Raw genomic sequence first — 18,482 nt, forward strand, 5'->3', positions numbered from 1 at the left:
TCTCTCCTCCTCATCCTGAAGAATTCTGTCAGTCCACCTCGCTGTCGCTGTCTTCCGTGTCAGAGTATGGACTCTGCGTGTCAGAGCGTGGATTGGAGTCTGTGTTGTTGAGCAAATCCACTACTAAGGAGATGAGCTGGCCATCCTGAGCCGCACTAGACACGGCGTTGTCTGGACTGCTGAGGTTGCGGTGCAACATGGTCTGGATGGAGGTGCGCACACTCCACAGAAGCTCCCAGGTCTCCACCGACAGATCACAGGGCAAGAGCCAACGTCCAGGAAATGACACCTCCACACGGTCGCCCCTCACTGGGATGGAGCAGAGAGAACAGGAAATGATTCATGACAAGAAGTCAGAAAATGAATGACTAAAGTCTGCATAAACAAGGACATTTTAATTAATTAGTGACAGGACTCAGGAACACTTTGTCATTTCACTTCATGCACTTGTGTACGTGAAATGAAACGAAGTGCCGCTTCCCACAGCAGTGCAACACAAAGGCAACAACACACATACACAAACTAACGCATATCAAAACTAAACAAAAAAAATCACTGTCCAAGGGAACAAGCCCGCCCCGCTTCTGCATCCTGTCAGACCGCAACTCCAGGCAGGGGCTGTGGTCCCCGGGCTCATGGACGAAGGAAGACCCAGCTCTCCCAGCCAGACACCCTCGACACACCTCCCCGCACTCCTCACGACGACATCAAAAACACCACAGTCAACACCAGGCGAGGCCGCCGCCAGACCGCCCTCGGTGTTATCGGAACTGCCGGTCTGCATGGGCTAGCAGTTAGCTTAGCCTGCCCCGCTGTCCCAGCTGATCCAGCACCAGCTCTCCCAGCCAGCAAACGAAGACACATCTTTGACACAGACGTGGACAAAGACACTGCATGGACGGTACTGGGTGAGGCCGCCGCCATCTTCCGACACTGGCACTGGGTGAGGCCGCTGCAAATGCGAATCTGCACAGCCATCTTCCCACACCGGAAGCAGATAGGGGTGGGAACGGGGGAATATTGATTCATGCAAGAATGGCGATTCTTATCTCCTACGATTCTCGATATCTAAAAACGTTTTTTTCAGTCTTAAGTAGCCTCCTCGCCACGCACCTGTTCTGGCTTCCGGTAAACGTGATGGTGGCTAGTCAGTCGCTGCTAACGTTAGCTCTTGGTAGCCTTTCTAAAAATGGAGCAGCAACAAATTCAGCCAGGCCATCATCATGGAAGGCAAGCGTTTGGGTGCATTTTGGATTTTACCATCCCCCCGGGGAAGGAGGAGCTTGACGTGACTCATTCAGTAAGCAAGATCTGCAAAACGAAAGTTAAATATTTGGGGAACTCTACTAACGTTAGGTCTCACATCATACGCCATCACCCAGAGTTGGAAAAAAAGTGGAACAACGACCTCCTGCAACATTAACACACAACGCAGCACTTTACCAAACTCCCAGCCAATTCTGAACGAGCAAAAAAGACAAAATAACTAGATCCATCGCCTGTGTCATTTCAAAAGACCGGCTCTCCTCCAGCGTAGTCCACAATGAAGGCTTTAGATTTAAGATCCAGACAACTGAGCCAAAGTAGGACACACCGTCACGTCGGTTTTACTGAGAAAGGCGAGGTTTGCCTTTGTGTGTTCACATTATCGCAATCAACTGATAAAACTTTTTCAAATGTAAAAACTACATAATCTCATACACACTTTAGTCTGCTTTCATACCAGAATTTGCCACACCGCCTTTCTTAGCGCACAGGAGACTGGAGTAGATCCTGAAATGAGCACCCCTATGTACCAAATCTAGAATTTTCAATCGGGAATCCTTTCGAATCGGATCGTGCCCCCAAGAATCGAAACCAAATCGTAAGATTCCACCCCTAATTAGTGAGCAAAGGTAAGAGTGACACCGTCAAGGTCAGTTTTTTTTTTTTTTTGGTTCTTAAAAGCAACCTTTGTGTGGGGTCTTCCTACCTATCTCTTTGACGTCACAGTCTGTGAAGAGCAGCAGGGCGAGTGGGTGGACAGCGGAGGAGTCTCTGATGAAAACGTGTCCATTCGACTTGACTGCACTGAAGAAGGTCAGCCAGCGACTAGGGAGTCGAGCCTTTCCCCTACAACGTGAGATGGGAGGGCGCACACATTATGCACACAATGAAAACACGAATAACGCACCGTCAGTGAACGTGGGTGGATTCAAACCTGTTGACTGAGGAGCGGTGAAGCAGCACTGGCCCACTGTGTGTGCGGAAGCCGAGACTGTTGGGGCGAAAGCGCCCCCCTTTCATCACCATGCCTTTCTTCACCTACAGCAGTAACAAAGTGCACTGGTTATTGCAGGGTTATAAACCATTTGAAACACACCTGGTTTCCTTACCTCTGTGAAGTGAAAAATACATTCACATTGTGTAGTGCCAAAACTCACTTTGTTAATCTTAGCCAGTTTTTTGGGGAAATGGCACAAAAACCCCCCCAAAAAAACCATATTGTCTAATATACAACAACCACACACTGAGAAGTTGTTGTAAGTACCTGTATAAGGTTGGGGTACAAGCCAGCCATCAGCACAGCCTTGAGCAACTCATCCTTATTGCTGTGTTGGTTGAGGACAGAAGAAGGCTGCAGGCACTCAGTGGAACGGGAGACCAGCTTGGCTTCGTGCAGGTTGTCAGCGAACTGAGAAATGAGCCCTGAAACACAGCGCTACAACGATTAGGACTGTAACGCTGGTGTACATGCCGAGAAATATGGAAATATTGCTAATAATTCTGTTATTATTGTAGACTCTTTGCTCAGAGGGGGGCCACAGGGGGGGGTCCAAGCTCAGTGTTATGGGGGCACTGGGCCCTGTTGGCCCCTCCCCAAAACCGCCTATGCTTGACATAGAATAACACAACAATCTTCAGATATATACACAGGGATTGACTTATACAGGCGAAATAAGAGGTAATGAAGTGCAATGGGGGTGGCGCATTGGTTAGCGCGGTCGCCTCACAGCAAGAAGGTCCTGGGTTCGAGCCCCGGGGTAGTCCAACCTTGGGGGGTCGTCCCGGGTTGTCCTCTGTGTGGCGTTTGCATGTTCTACCCATGTCTGCGTGGGTTTCCTCCCACAGTCCAAAGACATGTAGGTCAGGTGACTTGACCATACTAAATTGTCCCAGGTGTGAATGTATGTGTGTGTGTCTTGGCCCCGTGATAGCCTGGCGGCCTGTCCAGGGTGTCTCCCCACCTGCCGCCTAATGACTGGGAAAGTCTCCAGCATTCCCGCGGACCCTGAGAGCAGGATAAGCGGTTTGGATAATGGATGGATGGATGCTAATGCTGCAGGCAGACATCCATCCATCGAATGTTGCAGACAGTTTCAAGCATATTCAACTTCCCTATGGAATAACTAGCGTTTGTGTTATCTAGCTGTACACACTGGATACAGAAAATGGTGCAGAAGAATGTGAAGATCCATGTGTGTGCCTTAAACTTACCATTTATGAATCGCAGACTCATTCCTGACAGGGTGTGTGTGTGGAGGTAATCTTGTCTGTCCTCTCTGCTTCCCAGCTGCTGGACTCTCTTCCAGCCCGACACAGCTCTGCTGAACACCAGGTAGTCACTGAAGGAGGAACCGCTCAGGGCCCCTTTAGCCTGGACAAGGTGGTGTGGAGCGAAATAGTAAAATTACATCAAATGATAAATGCTGAGCCATCAGTGAATTAGACATTCAGTCTGGAGGTTATAAACTACCTTGCTGTCTAACAACATCTCTGCATGAGTTAGCGACGAGTCAGGAGCAGAAAGAAACTTGGGTGGTTATTTATATGAGTAATATTACTTTGCCAATGATGAGGAGTGCACAACATTTCTGTTCCAGTCTTATTTAAAAAATAAGCACGACTAAATAAGTTAAAACTACATAAGGCGATTTTTTAAATTAAATAAAGCTGAAATCTACAATTTCTCTCAATTAAATGGACATTTTGCCGGTTTTTATGTGCATGTCCAATCAGTGCTGAGCGCAAATATAGTCAACTGAAGCAATAAATTCCTCATCTCATGCCATATTGACCGAGAAACCCAAGTTCTCCTGGTCACGGAGCCATGCTGGCAGTGCCTACATGTACCAGGATGCATTGCACACGAACTTCTGACACCCAAAGCCCAAATCCATTCAAAGCCCGCCCGGCTCGTGGGGAGGGTGTTTCTTGCGACTGTGTACAAAGAGCGGCGTCTTAAAATCTTTGCTCTTCGATCAGAAAAACAACAAATTGAATTGGATTAATTTTATGGACGACATGCTTTCTGGCTGTACTGTGCCTGGATGCAACAACTACAGAAAGAGGAGAGAGGAGGAAGTAAACGTAAGCCACCAGCGATTACCATCAGATCTTGAATAGCACAAAGAATGGCTCCGAGCAATAAAAACCCCAAATAGGGCGAGAATGCACCGACATCAGTACTGGGAAATCTTCAGGTATGCTCTTCGCATTTTGCAGCAGATGACTACAACAGGGACAGACCAACTGTGCAACATGATGGTGTATATTTATACCGCATGTACTGCATTCATATTCCGCACTATTTTTACATATTTATTTTCCTATGCATATTGTTATATATTTTAGTATAATGCACATTTTTTTCCACCTTTGCGCCCCAGTTGCAGGCTGCAGGCCATGTTGTCTTGCTGGGCTTATGCAGCAGCAGCCTCGGCCTCTCTCCGCTGCATTTTTTCGGTCGTATACTCTGACTCAAATAAATACGGTTGAATATCCGAATGACTGTAAAATGTATCCTCGTCCATCTCTGCACTAATATTCTGGGATGCCATTTTCGCTGTTGGAAACGTAGCTTGTTTACAACACAAGCAAAGAGAATAAAGACATTTTGTTTTTTGAGTGGCATCTAGAGCACGCCCCCCCAGAGGTGGAGACTAGAAATCCAAGCTGAACTTGGCCGTAGTTCTCCCTTGACACCAACTACGTCGTTGATGCATCAAATGACCAGAAGAAGAACAGATTTTGCAACTACGTCCCAGAGACTGAGACCATTGGCAACAACTGCAGACCATTTTTCGCACTATACACCAAATTCGGCTAGACAGAGATAAGGTTGAAAATCGGCGAAGTGGTCCTTTAAATAAGTCACAAGAACAATACAGTGATACTGGCTGCACCCGTGTTCATGCAACCCGGTCAAAACATTTCAACCGCGGTATACGGAGACTAGAGTGTCTCCAACCACACTTAAGATGACAGTTAGTATTAGGGAACCGAACATCTGGTCTCCTGGTCCAGATGGATAAAATAGTGATTTATTAATGGAGAGAAATTGTGGATTTCAGCTTTAAAGAGAGACTGACATGCCCTTTCTGAACACATTTTTTTTTAAAACAGGGAGTTTGACTCATAACCGAAAATAGGTGTGGTTTTATGGATTCAAAGCTATTGGCTACTCCATGGCTCTCACATGTAGTATAGAGGGCCATGTAACCCTATATGCAAATTGACTGGTGTCTAACGTGTCCACCAACACAATTTGTCATTGGACACCACCTGTCAATCACAGATCTCTCTCGAGTGGCCGCGGACGCACAGTTTTTGGCCACTGAATTTCTCCGTGGTCACATTCCAACTCGGGAATATAGCCTATCAATAGGAATGTTCAGATTTTGATGTCAGTACCACTTTAAGCGTTCTTGAGTTTATACAAAAAAAAATTTGCACCCACTGGCAATTCAATACACCAAGTAGTTTCATGGCTAGAGCCTCGAATGGGCTGGTGCAACCAGCCTTCTCTCAGTCCTCTCACATATCACACATGTGCGTAGTCTCACAATATTGTCGGCAACAAACATTAAGGGAGGACACGTCAGTCGTTTTGGAGAGGCTGTTACACGGCAGCAGGCAAAAACCACATTTCACTCTCAATCCTCTATTACTTTATGCCACTGCAGCCTCGCTCGCAGCCAACGAGCCCCACAAAGGGGTCAAATTTGCATAGTGTGGCTGCAACGTATTGCATTTTTAAGCAACAAGCCCGGCACCCGCAAATGAGCGAGCGCAAATGTGTGCGAGTGTGACAGACCTTAACGACGAGCGCTCTGTTCTGCATGCTGTTGTGGAAGGGGTCTCTGGTCAGACAGGCAGCTACAGACAGCAACGGCAGGACACAGCGGAACATCGCACCTAGGACCAGCACTTTACCCAGCTGTGGGTCACATGACATACGGGCAACGCACTCCCCTAAGGGTGTCAGGGTTTCCGTCCTGTCCAGAACACCTTTAAAAAGCACAGAAGTAATGAAAGTGTTGATATAAAAAAAGTTAAGCATTCACGGAAATATACAATTTACTCTTGACACGTTGGACACAAGTGGTAAAAAAAAAAAACCCATTAACTCAGGATGGGGTCTCTCACTCACCGATTTCTTGTAGCCTGCTAACGGCATCCCTCACAGCTTTCTGCTCAGGACAGTCCAACACTTGAGACAGGAACTCTTCAGCCTGCTCATACGAAACACGGACAGGAAGTCAGTTACTCCACACAGAAAGAAAGAAAGCGTTACATCATTTCTCAGTCGTGTAATGGTGTCTTTTACCTTGCTGTTGGGACTATGGATTTTGGCCTGCAGTACCAGGTTCTCCAGAGGGGTGCGCAGGATCTCAGGAATGGGGTAGGTAGTCATGGCTTCTAGCCGTTTCCGTGGAAACAGGTGGTAGGCGTGCCCCGGCTGACATCGCCCCGCCCTCCCTCTTCGTTGCGTGACATTGGAGTGGGAGATCCACACAGTGTCCAGGCACGAGACCTACAAATGTTGGGAAACGGCCTGTATTATATAACCCGCAAGTTTCAGATCAGTGGATCTCAGTCCAGTCCTCTGGTACCAGCAGTGCTGCTTTCTTTTTTTCTTCCCTTTCTTCTGTCAAGTAGTTCATTGACAGTCACTTGTACTTCCAATTATTCCAGCCTTGAATCAGGAAGGGTTTAGACCAGGGGCCGGCAACCTTTGGATGTCCCGTGCTTCTTTACAAAGTAAAAAAAAAAAACCCATCACAGACCCGAGTGCCAGCTCATTTTCATGATGGGAATTTATCTATTCATTTATTCAATGCTGCTGTTCCTCTCCCTGTCTAGCTTGCGCATGCCAAAAGATGTGCGCTCCACACGCACACCTTATTATTCGTGCAAATGTGTGAAAATTACTAGGTCACACAAAAGAAAATGAACTCAATCTTACCGATTTAGTGCGACCCTTGTTTGTCACAATATCTGGTAGCCACTGCTAAACGTACAACGTCGTTTACATGCACGCTCTCGCCAAGAGCTACGCTTGCACACCGACGCATCTTTCAGTGCAGCAGTTTTGCTATCGCAAAATAAATCCGAACTCGTTTGCTCAAGACGGCTGAAAGAGGCGAATATTAGACAGTATTGCCTCTGCCATCATCAGCTGTTCTTGTCATAAAAAAAGGACGCTAGCCAGCTATGCCAGGTTGTGATTACCGCTGTAATGCTGCGCTCGCCGGCGGATCAGACGGAGAGGGAGGAGGGGGATGGCGGACCACCTCGATTTTGTGTGCTCTCCTGCTGTCAAAAACAATGGTGTATTTTGAGGCTAACTAATTATTTCAGTATCATTTTGAAGTGGTTTGTTTAGTTCGTCATCAGGCTAAATTTTATATTAAAATGTTTTTATCTAATTGCTCTGTGTACCCGTGTTAATGGCCTCGCACGCCACCGTGGACATGCGTGCCATAGGGTGCCGACCCCCGTTTTAGACCCTTAACCACAGGTGAATGCAGTGAACTACCTGGCAGAATAGAAAACCAAACAGTACTGGTGGAACATGAGGACCTGAGTGAGAACCACTGGTTTAGACGATTCCGTCCGAAAGCAGTCACAAACCACTGGTGTAGTTTGCCAGTTTCACACCGTTTTGTATTCACGTGGACGCTAGTCTCCCATAGCCAGGTCTGTCACTACACTGAAGAACCCCTTAAGCATTCTGGAATACGTGGACATTTTTTTTCCCCTGGGTCGTTGTATTTCTTTAACCAATCAGAATTGTGGAGAGCGGGGGCTTAACAGCGCTACGTTCGCTGGTGCCCTGGCAAAATACTGTCGGGGGGAAATGTTATTGTGGAACGTGAGCGGGATGCGAGCCATGGCATGCATATATATATACATATACACATATAAAATATACTGTCAAAAGGAAATCTGGCGATGTGTCAATTATGCAATAAGAGTTTCACAGATTAAAAAGCAAACCTAATTCGATAATCGGCATCCAAGAGGTAAAGCCTGATTAAGTTGCACATTAGCTCTGGAGAAACTATTAGATTGGTTAAGACCACTGATTAGCTGTTACCAATTTGCAAAGATGCAAAAATGTACTTTTTAGGTAATGGCAATATAGCTGCCCTGTGATGGCCTGACAGCCTGTCCAGGGCGTCTTTCCGCCTGCCGCCCAATGACTGCTGGGATAGGCTCCAGCATCCCCGCGACCCTGAGAGCAGGATAAGCGGTTCAGATAATGGATGGATGGATGTACAACATAGCTTGCTAGCTCAGAGACTTTGGAAAACAGCAACATAAGGAGAGTGGAAGGAAGTAAAATACGGACGGAAATAGTCAGCACCAACGGGAGGTTCCTATCAGCGGTCCACATCTGATGAGTCAGATTACTTGAACACCAACCTTAGTACGCGGGTCATAGTTCTGCTCCTTCTGAGTTCCCACGTCCACCACGTGAACAATGTCATCAATGGTGATGGAAGTCTCAGCAATGTTGGTGGCGAGCACAATCTTTCTCTGGCCCACTGGGGGGCGCCGGAACACCGCTTGTTGTTCCGCCACTGACAAACTGGAATGCACTGGAGACGAGAGAAATTATTAAAAACAAATAAATGAATAAAACCCAAATAAACATCAAAAGTTAGGTGAGAAGTTTTCCTTCCAACTCGGACCGTGTCGATGCATCATGACTTGCTTACATGGTAAGATCATCTGGGAGCCTGCAGAAAAGTACGGCTTCTCCTCTAGTTTCTCCTGAACTGCTTTGATGTCCTGCCATCCGGGGAGGAAACACAGCACTGCACCTGAGGTATGAGGGGACAGAGGTCAGGCAAACATGACAGTCGACAACGGCGCCCTAAACACTGACAACACCATCAACAAAACAACAGTGAGTAATAGGAGGGGTTTACCTGGCTCACCACACCTGTCGATGTGCTCAATTACGTCCGCCACGAGTTCAACGTCTGGCGTGGTCTCATCGCTTCCCTTTTCCATCAATAGACAGAAATAAGGCACAAAGACAGGATAAAGGAAGGTTGGTAAATAAAACTGTTTCATAAAATCTGTACTGTCTGTCTGTCTAAATGTATACGCAATACTGTAGCACTGCGTAGTGTCTGATAAGTTATATGTATTGTTATTCTACTTGCACCAACTGTGAAGAAGAATTTCCAACCTGAGGGCAACGACCTATCTATCCATCTATACAAAGCACACTTGTACACTGGCTGAAGTTGAAGGTAAGGCACCAAGGTACTGCCAAGATGCAAACCGATCCAGAGGATATAAGCCTTACATTTCCGTTAAAGTCCGTTTTCACTGGGGGTGGAGGTCGGCGCCTCATCTCGCTCAGCACTTCCTCCAGGTACCTGTCCTGAACTGGGTGCATGAATCCTGGCACCTTCACTACTGGACAGCCTCCAAAGTATTGCGCCAGCCTCTGGTTGTCCCCCGTGGCGCTCATCAGCACCACATGGAGGTCGGGGTTCTCTTTAAGGCTAGAGCGGAGGAGGGCCAGCAGCAAGTCTGTGTTAATGTCTCTCTCGTGGACCTCATCCACTACGACATGGCTGACACCCTTCAGGTAAGGGTTGCCCTGGAGCTTCCTCAACAGGACGCCCACAGTGAGAAAGAGCATAGCTCCTCCACTGTGCTCTGGAGGACGGCTCTCGAGTCTCACCTAGAAACATAGAAGATAGGGGGGTGTGGCAAAATTTCACCGGACAATCTTCACCACTGATGCCAAAAATGTCAAGCACAAGTAACACAAATAAAAAGTGTTATAAGTTAAAATCCCAGAAATAATCTTGCAGTTAGTTTGCGGCTGCTCACCTGATACCCCACATGATGTTTGAGAGCAGGGCCCATCTCATGGGCGACACGCTGGGCAACTGACACGGCACTAATGCGGCGGGGCTGAGTGACCAGGACGTTGCACTCCGCGCCCTTGCCTCCTTTCACATGCCCCTCCAGAAGAAAGCGGGGGATGCGTGTTGTTTTACCGCATCCTGTCTCGCCGGCAATCACAACCACTCGGGAGGCGTCTACTGCCGACACCACGCGCTGCCGGTGGGCGTCAACTGGGAGCGTCACCCCCAGCCCAGGGTTCGCCCTTTCCCATTCTTCCTGCAGATCAAAGCTGAGCATATTGGCCTGCTGGCTGGAGAGGGGGAAGTAAGGCCTGCCCGTGATGGCATCTGTAACCAGCTCCTGCTCTTCCTCCTCCCCTTCCTCTTTTAATGTCTGCTGCCCTTTCTCCTCTTCCGTCTCCCAAAGCCTCTGCAACTCGGTCCCCACCGGGTACTGTAATTCAAGGGCAAAGCATTAGATTTGCTGTCACAATATACAGGTGATCAAAAGAGCGCCGACTTCTGTCTACATCTCTTATCTGAGATTGAGAACTCACCTGCGCAAAGTACTCCCTCATGTTCTCCATAAGGCGCTGCGAGATCTCCAGCTGCAAGGGTCTTTTGTCCCTCTCCAGTGCCTCCTTCACGTCCTTGTGGTGGTACCTGGCGTGAGTCAGCGGGTTGTTGTCCTTGTCTAGCAGCTCTAATTCCTTGACCAACCAGGTGACAAGTGGGTCTTTACAGCACTGTCTGAACAAGTGAGCACGTTGTAATTCTCAATGTGTTTCCTTACCTTCAATTTCAGACAAGCAAGAGCAGCCGCTCGCCTCTCGGCCAACACTCTGTTGGTGGCCGTCGCCACAAATTTCATTTCCTCTGGCCATAGCAGCGTCAGCTCACACTTTTTCAGCTTCCCTCCCACCGTTTTGTACCGAATTTGCTCCTTTAGTGATAGTGGACGATATGGGTAGAAGCCAAATTAAGTCACACACGTTGAACATTGTGATTGGATCCACAAGTGATGAAAAGTACTCACAGCGACTCTGTTGCTTGACGTGGCCACCTGGATGACCTTGGACAGGAGAGCTTTGGGTCTGGGGAACAGGGAAAGTGCCTCGGTGACGTCAGCGGCATCTCCGGATGGAGTTGGGGGAACGTTTTGCTCATGGCCTGTAGCTCCGGGCATAGGAACATCATGTGTGAGAGCGTCGTCATCAGAGTCACATAAAGTGAACCGTAGCGCTTCTTTACCCCTGCCAGCTCTTCTCTTCGGCAACTGATTGTTCGGACCAAGCAAACCCAATTCCTACGGAGCGCAAGAGGATGTCAAGTGGGAAAAAAGGAGGAAATATGTATGAGCAGGGTTCAGGGGCGATTCTAGGATCATAGCTTTAGGGGTGCTGAGTACCCAGAGTGCTGACCGGCCAGGCAAGATACATTTTGGGGGGTGGATCAAACCATTTTCGAAGCATGGGGGGGTGCTGTATTTCTGTTGTTAAAATATTACGTTTAAACCATATACTGGATATGGTTTTGACATTTCTTCAGCTTATTAAACATGGACACACAGTAAAAAATAAAAAATCTCTTCAACTTTAGGGGTGCTGAGGTTCGATTTAGGGGTGCTGCAGCCAGTGGTGGATCTAGAGATTTTTTTCCTGGGGTGGCAAAGGGGTGGCAAGACTGTGTCCCAGAGGTGGCAGCTGCCACCCCTTTGCCACCCTGTAGATCCGCGCCTGTGAGGGGGAGGGGGGATTCTAAATCGGCGACTTCTGTTTGAGATGAGTTTGGTGCGGGTCTCACTGACCTTCACCACGCATGCACATAAAATATACTTTAAAAACACATTATCTGATTTATAAATGGGGTGGCAACAGGGGTGGCAAGACTGTGTCCCAGAGGTGGCAACTGCCACCCCTTGCCACCCTGTAGATCCGCCCCTGGACTAGGTTAAGGTTAGGGTAAGGGTTAAGGTTAGGATTAGGACTAGGTTAAGGTTAGGGTAAGGGTTAAAGTTAGAATTGGGACTAGGTCAGTGGTGGATCTAGAGATTTTTTCCTGGGGTGGCAAAGGGGTGGCAAGACTGTGTCCCAGAGGTGGCAGCTGCCACCCCTTTGTCACCCTGTAGATCCGCCCCTGTGAGGGGGAGGGGGGATTCTAAATCGGCGACTTCCGTTTGAGATGAGTTTGGTGCGGGTCTCACTGACCTTCACCATGCATGTACATAAAATACACTTTAAAAACATATTATCTGATTTATAAATGGGGTGGCAACAGGGGTGGCAAGACTGTGTCCCAGAGGTGGCAGCTGCCACCCTGTAGATCCGCCCCTGGACTAGGTTAAGGGTTAAAGTTAGAATTAGGATTAGGTTTAGGGTAGGGTTAAAGTTAGAATTGGGACTAGGTCAGTGGTGGATCTAGAGATTTTTTCCTGGGGTGGCAAGACTGTGTCCCAGAGGTGGCAGCTGCCACCCTGTAGATCTGCCCCTGGCTGCAGCACCCCCCAAAAATAGGCTAGAAACGCCTATGAGCAGGGTTTACAGCGTGCGTCATTTTGTGTCCACCTTGGACGATTGAGCTTTTACCCTCAGCTTGAGACAAGCAGCCGCGGCAGCAAAGCGCTCCGCGTCAATCCTCTTTAAAGCGTGGCCCTCCGTCTCCATCTTGTTGGGCCACGCCACGGTGACGGTGGCTTTCTGCGTAATAGAGACAAACAAAGGCCGGTTTACAGAGCAACTCCCTCCTGGCTCAATCATCAGCACTCAAAACAAAACGTCCCCCGAGAGGAGTCATGAGCAGGCGCAGACTGCTCCCTTGATGCTGAATTAACCTCTGACCTTGACCCCGTCGTGCTCCGTGCAGCTATACTGGATCAGCTGGGACAGGTCGCTCACTCCCAGTGAGCGAGATATGGCGTTATTCAAAAGGCTCTTGGGCTCTGGGAACTCTTTCAGGAGATTCGGGCTACCTAAACAAGAGCATACGTCGGGTGACGACATACAATAAAAGCCCATCGTGTTTAGTAAAACCTTCGCCGCAGCATGAGCCGCACGGCGGCTATGTGAGGATAAGTGCGTGTTTTGGTGGTTGTCCTTGAGCCCACCGCGGTGGGTAACACGACACTCGCCGGCCACCATTTCCACTCACCCCGTTTGCTTGGCGCCTGCGCCGAGCCGCCGTCCTGGCAGCTCCTGGCCTTCGTCCCGTACCAGCGTACGTACCCGCAGTTTGACCCGATTTTGCGCCCAACAGCCACATATTTGCCAAGGTTGGGCATCGCGCTGAAGCGCACGAGTGCCGCGCCGGGTAGCGCCATCTTTGAAACGCACTCGTTTCTTCTTCTACTCGCCGGCGTTTAGCTTCCTGGTAACGAGCGGTCAGAAGTGTATATACCGCCCCCACTTGGCGCGGAGTGTAAATACTTTTTTTATTTTTTTATTAACTTAGTCATATAACGTGCTTTTCTGATTCAGGGTTATACAAATAATGTGAATCGACTTTATCTGCTTATTTATGTTACTCATAGCATGGTGAAAGAAAGAAAAATAACCCCAAAACCGTAGAGATTAGAGGAAAAAACAGAGTGTGAATGAATGAATAATGACCCATCCAGCCATCCATTATCCGAACCGCTTATTCTGCTCTGCAGGGTCGCGGGGATGCTGGAGCCTATCCCGGCAGTCATTGGGCGGCAGGCGGGGAGACACCCTGGACAGGCCGCCAGGCCACCACACACACACACACACACACACACACTCGTTTCACTATCCTTGTGTGGACCCCTCATTGACTACATTCATTTTCTAGCCCTTAACCCTAACCTTAACCACGCAAACTACACGCCTAACCCTTACCCTAACCCTAACCCTAATTCTAACCGTAACCCTAAAACCAAGTCCTAACCCTAAAATAGACCCTACTCCTTGTGAGGACCTCTGAAATGTCCACACAAGGTAGGTGCTGTCAGGTTTTGCTATCCTAATGAGGACATTTGGTCCACATAAGGATAGCTAAACATGTACACACACACACACACACACACACACAAATTGGAGCACCCGGAGGAAACCCACGGAGACACAGGGAGAACACACAAACTCCACAACCCCCAAGGTTGGACTTCCCCGGGGGCTCAAACCCAGGACCTTCTTGCTGTGAGGCGACCGCGCTCACCCCTGCGCCACAACATCAAGTACAACAGCACATCAAAACAATCTGCACGTCTCAGTGCTTATTACGCTGATGTCCCAAGTTGTGCATTTATCTCTCTTTGCACACGCTAGTTTCACCACCTGCAGAATGGGAGGGGAAATCCCAGGCACAGCTCTGTGCCTGCATATAAACAGCTCTGCGAGGTAAACCAACCACTTCGGTTGAGGAAGAGATGGAACTGCCACTCGTCTTCCTCCTGGCGGTCACAACAGGTGAGCTAACGTTGCAGAGACCAGCGCTCGAAACGATTTGTGAGGTCACCTGATCTTCAAAAAAAAGAATAAGAGTGTGGTTAAAATTGAAAATGCTCTCTGCATCCTGACGCTCATCACTTAGGCCAGTTTTTTTTTTTAAATGTTCTTATTTAAACAATTTCAGTGACTGGATGCGGCGTGTCGAGCTATGAGCCCAGTGCTAGTCGTGTTGTGAATGGGGAGGAGGCCCGGCCTTACAGCTGGCCATGGCAGGTCAGTGAACACTGCTCTTACATATACGACCCCCCCCCCCCGGGGACAAATGTGAAGCTTACACTTCAGTGCAGTAGATCCACAGACACTGGGCCGTTGAAACTGTCCTGCCAAAAATGTATATGGTCGATCTGCTCTTCTATATCAGTCACTGGAGAAAGAAAAAAAAAAAGAAATGCATTAGAGTTTATTTATTTAGATGAGTTTTTCATCTGATTTACAGTGAATGTGCCTCAAAACAAACCTTTGAGTGGGTAGCTATAGCATCAAAAATAATAAAACGCTTAAATTCAGCACATTGTTATGCCAGTGTTAGAAATAGGCCATTCTAATATATCTATAACTATGTATGACCTCAAGTGATTTGTGCCGTACCTGTTTTTTTTTGGTGGCACAGAGGGTGGGCACATATAATTATAACTGCAAGTTTATCAATATGAACCTCTGTGACATACAGAAAGCTTCATGAAAATGCATTGCCATGCTATCACACACTAGGGTGTGAAGAAAGAGACCTGCAGAACATTGTGTATTTGCTTTGTAGATGCTGACATCTAAGTTTGGCATCTCCCCCCTACTCTTAGGTTTCTTTGGAGTCTTTCTTCCCCAGCTGTGGAGGGACGCTCATTGCCCCCAACTGGGTTTTGACTGCTGCACACTGCATCACGTGAGGCAATGGGGTTTTTCTGTGACGCTTAAATATCGGGCCAACTGTAAAATCTATAATTGCCAGACCAAAAATAGTTCTCAAAATGGGCTTTTCCATCTGAGGGAATAGTCTGTGGCCTGCACGTGAAGCATGACAACCTGCTCAATGAATGTCATTTAGTCCAGTGCAATGGTCATCCAGAAGTTCCCCAGTCCAGAACGACAACCGAATCAGAAATTCAGGGTGCCAATTGTAGTTTGGGAACGGGTTGAGGGTATGGTTCAGCTGAAGATGATGTGCTTTGTGCATATGGCCCATGGGGAAAACAGCATAAATACTTCGTATGCTTGCCCTTGAATACATCTAAACCCTCAAAGTAGCACGGTGGTGCAGTGGTTAGCGCTGTCGCCTCACAGCGAGAAGGTCCTGGGTTCGAACCCCGGGGTTGTCCAACCTTGGCGTTCATCCCAGGTGGTCCTCTGTGTGGAGTTTGCATGTTCTCCCCGTGTCTGCAGTGTGCTTTCTCCGGGTGCTCCGGTTTCCCCCACCTTCAGAAAGACATGCATGTTAGGGTTAATACTCCTGTCTGTACCCCTGACCGAGGCATGGCGAGACCAACTGGCGCTGGTCCCCGGGTGCTGCACGGTGGCCGCCCACTGCTCCTAACTACACAGCCAGGATGGGTTAAGTGCAGAGCGTAATTTCCCTACAGGGATCATTAAAGTATATCAAAATAAAAATGAAAAAAAAAACCTTCAAATCAACCAGTAGATAATATACTGACAGTCAGACGCATTCTTTTGTATGCCCTTATAATCCATTTTTTCTCCCTGCCTTCTCTTTACATCAGGTTCCATACATACAGGGTGGTTCTAGCAGAGCATGACATGAACAAGGAGGAGGGACCAGAGCAGTCCATTATGGTGGAAAAGATGTTCCTCCATCCTAAGTGGAAGAAAAACTGTGTCTCTTGTGGGTAGGTGCTCATCCCTTGCAGATATTCTGGAGATTTTCCCCTGTGTTGCACCATAGGGAGAGTTCCCATGTCCCCCAGGAGGTCAGAGTGCAGGGTGAGTGTCAGAGAAGCGGCCATGTATGATGTGGTAGGAACCTGAAACCGGGTCTTCTAGTTATAGGATGGCCTGACCGCTGGATAAACCTGCTGCTCAGCGTTCAAGTGGTGGCTGGTGGGCTATGGGAGGGGGGAAGGCTGGAACAAATGGTTCCTGCTTAATGTAAATATGCCCTTGAACAGGTGCTTGCTCTGAGAATTTTTCATAGTTAAGCAGCTGAGTAAATTATTTTTTTGAAAAAAAAAAAAAAGATGCACTCTATGTGAAGTTTAGAACCTCCGGTGAAACATCAAGACTTGTTTTGCATTGATTTTCAAACAGAAACACCACAAGTTTTTTCATTATGTGGCCTTGGTGCTTCATCCTGACATATCCAGGAATGACATTGCCCTGCTAAGGCTGGAGATGAGTGCTGTAATCAATGACAAAGTGCAGCTGGCATGCCTTCCACAGCCCAGCGACGCCCTCGTCCACAACCAGCCCTGTTACGTAACCGGATGGGGTCGTCTCTACTGTAAGACCCGATGCCCTTTCTGCTAACACCCAGCTTATGTAGTCGCCCAGGCTTTGCAACTGTGAATGTTTTTTTTATAACAGTTTTGTTATTTCTGCCTCCACTACTGCCCTAAAAACTATGGAGACAGGGCGTCCGGGTAGCGTGGCGGTCTATTCTGTTGCCTACCAACACGGGGATCACCGGTTCGAATCCCCGTGTTACCTCCGGCTTGGTCGGGCGTCCCTACAGACACAATTGGCCGTGTCTGTGGGTGGGAAGCCGGATGTGGGTATGTGTCCTGGTCGCTGCACTAGCGCCTCCTCTGGTCGGTCGGGGCGCCTGTTCGGGGGGGGGGGGGAGTGGGGAGGAATAGAGTGATCCTCCCACACGCTACGTCCCCCCGGTGAAACTCCTCACTGTCAGGTGAAAAGAAGCAGCTGGCGACCCCACACGTATCGGAGGAGGCATGTGGTAGTCTGCAGCCCTTCCCGGATCAGCATAGGGGGTGGAGCAGCGACCGGGACGGCTTGGACGAGTGGGGTAATTGGCCAAGTACAATTGGGAGAAAAAGAAAAAAAAAACTGTGGAGACATTGTTCAACCCTCGGTTGTTATGACAACCATCTGTTTAAATTAATGAGCATAACAAAATGAACTTGAAAGAGATGAAAAGAACGCAACTCGCACTGCGTTCACCACAATCCAGACCGTTCTTTGATATTCACCGTCTCTCAGCTGGTGGACCCCAGGCCACCACACTACAGCAGGCGCTGCTGCCCGTGGTGGACTACAGCATCTGCAGCCGCAGCGACTGGTGGGGCAGCTCAGTGAAGACTACAATGGTCTGTGCGGGAGGAGAGAGCAAATCGGCGTGTCACGTAAGAACAACATAGCTGTAGCTTGTGACGTCACAACTTCTCCGATGAGGCTATGGAGAGCGAGCCGCGTGTTCTCCGTCACGCTCCAACTCATCATTTCTTCGGCTGCTCAGCACAATATCCATCGTCTTCCTCCAGGGGGACTCCGGTGGTCCTTTGAACTGCAAGGGAAGAGACGGAAGATGGTACGTCCAAGGAGTGACCAGTTTTGTGAATGGCAGTGGCTGCAACACCCCCCAGAGGCCCACGGTCTTCACCCGCGTGGCCTCTTTCATCCCCTGGATCAGCGAGGTAAGAGCTCTGGAACTGCAAATCACTTCTCCCACACTCCAGATGTTTATGGACTCGAACTTGGTGGTGTTCTTTACGTCTTCAAAAGGCTGGTTTTCTGATTTCTCTGCAGACCATGGCCAAAAACTGAAGAGGTGTGCGACATGCCAAGATCGCGCAATAAAAAGGTTTCTCAAGTCACCGATATCCCTCGTTTCATTCGACTGCTGGAGCGTAGGACAGAATGAAGAACACAAACCATCTAGATCTAGAATATGAAAAGAATAACATGTAGTCAG

The 18,482-nt window shown here is 48.5% G+C and overlaps 2 protein-coding genes across 2 annotated transcripts; one reads left to right on the plus strand and one right to left on the minus strand.

Annotated features, from left to right (window-relative positions):
• Window positions 1-7: 7 nt before the first annotated feature.
• dhx30 (DEAH (Asp-Glu-Ala-His) box helicase 30) lies at window positions 8-13,455 on the minus strand. The gene is made up of 19 exons (XM_056292532.1): window positions 13,287-13,455; window positions 12,977-13,107; window positions 12,725-12,835; window positions 11,176-11,445; window positions 10,933-11,082; window positions 10,697-10,849; window positions 10,123-10,593; window positions 9,587-9,970; window positions 9,201-9,276; window positions 8,988-9,092; window positions 8,692-8,867; window positions 6,590-6,796; window positions 6,413-6,494; window positions 6,077-6,270; window positions 3,478-3,637; window positions 2,531-2,688; window positions 2,201-2,304; window positions 1,973-2,112; window positions 8-309 (listed from the first exon to the last, which is right to left on the minus strand). Exons 1-19 carry the CDS (start codon window positions 13,453-13,455, stop codon window positions 29-31), a joined length of 3,522 nt encoding a protein of 1,173 aa, XP_056148507.1. The 3' UTR covers window positions 8-28.
• Window positions 13,456-14,523: 1,068 nt separating this feature from the next.
• Window positions 14,524-18,386, plus strand: LOC130123389 (chymotrypsin-like elastase family member 3B). The gene is made up of 8 exons (XM_056292537.1): window positions 14,524-14,563; window positions 14,730-14,818; window positions 15,403-15,485; window positions 16,318-16,443; window positions 16,918-17,054; window positions 17,771-17,913; window positions 18,052-18,204; window positions 18,317-18,386. The coding sequence occupies exons 1-8, from the start codon at window positions 14,524-14,526 to the stop codon at window positions 18,332-18,334; spliced, it is 789 nt and encodes a 262-aa protein (XP_056148512.1). The 3' UTR covers window positions 18,335-18,386.
• The last annotated feature ends 96 nt before the right edge of the window (window positions 18,387-18,482 follow it).

This window comes from Lampris incognitus, chromosome 14 (assembly GCF_029633865.1).
Source record: "Lampris incognitus isolate fLamInc1 chromosome 14, fLamInc1.hap2, whole genome shotgun sequence".
NCBI lineage: Eukaryota > Metazoa > Chordata > Actinopteri > Lampriformes > Lampridae > Lampris > Lampris incognitus.

Bases quoted from the DNA above. Each gene is read 5' to 3' on its own strand.
- dhx30 (XM_056292532.1), bottom strand. From the start codon at position 13,455: ATGGCGCTACCCGGCGCGGCACTCGTGCGCTTCAGCGCGATGCCCAAC. The intron at 10,850-10,932 runs GTAAGGAAACAC...TGGTTGGTCAAG, and splicing joins TTGCTTGTCTGAAATTGAAG to GAATTAGAGCTGCTAGACAA. The intron at 3,638-6,076 runs GTCTGTCACACT...CACCTTGTCCAG, and splicing joins ACAGAGCGCTCGTCGTTAAG to GCTAAAGGGGCCCTGAGCGG.
- LOC130123389 (XM_056292537.1), top strand. From the start codon at position 14,524: ATGGAACTGCCACTCGTCTTCCTCCTGGCGGTCACAACAG. The intron at 14,819-15,402 runs GTCAGTGAACAC...CCCTACTCTTAG, and splicing joins CTTACAGCTGGCCATGGCAG to GTTTCTTTGGAGTCTTTCTT. The intron at 17,914-18,051 runs GTAAGAACAACA...GTCTTCCTCCAG, and splicing joins AGAGCAAATCGGCGTGTCAC to GGGGACTCCGGTGGTCCTTT.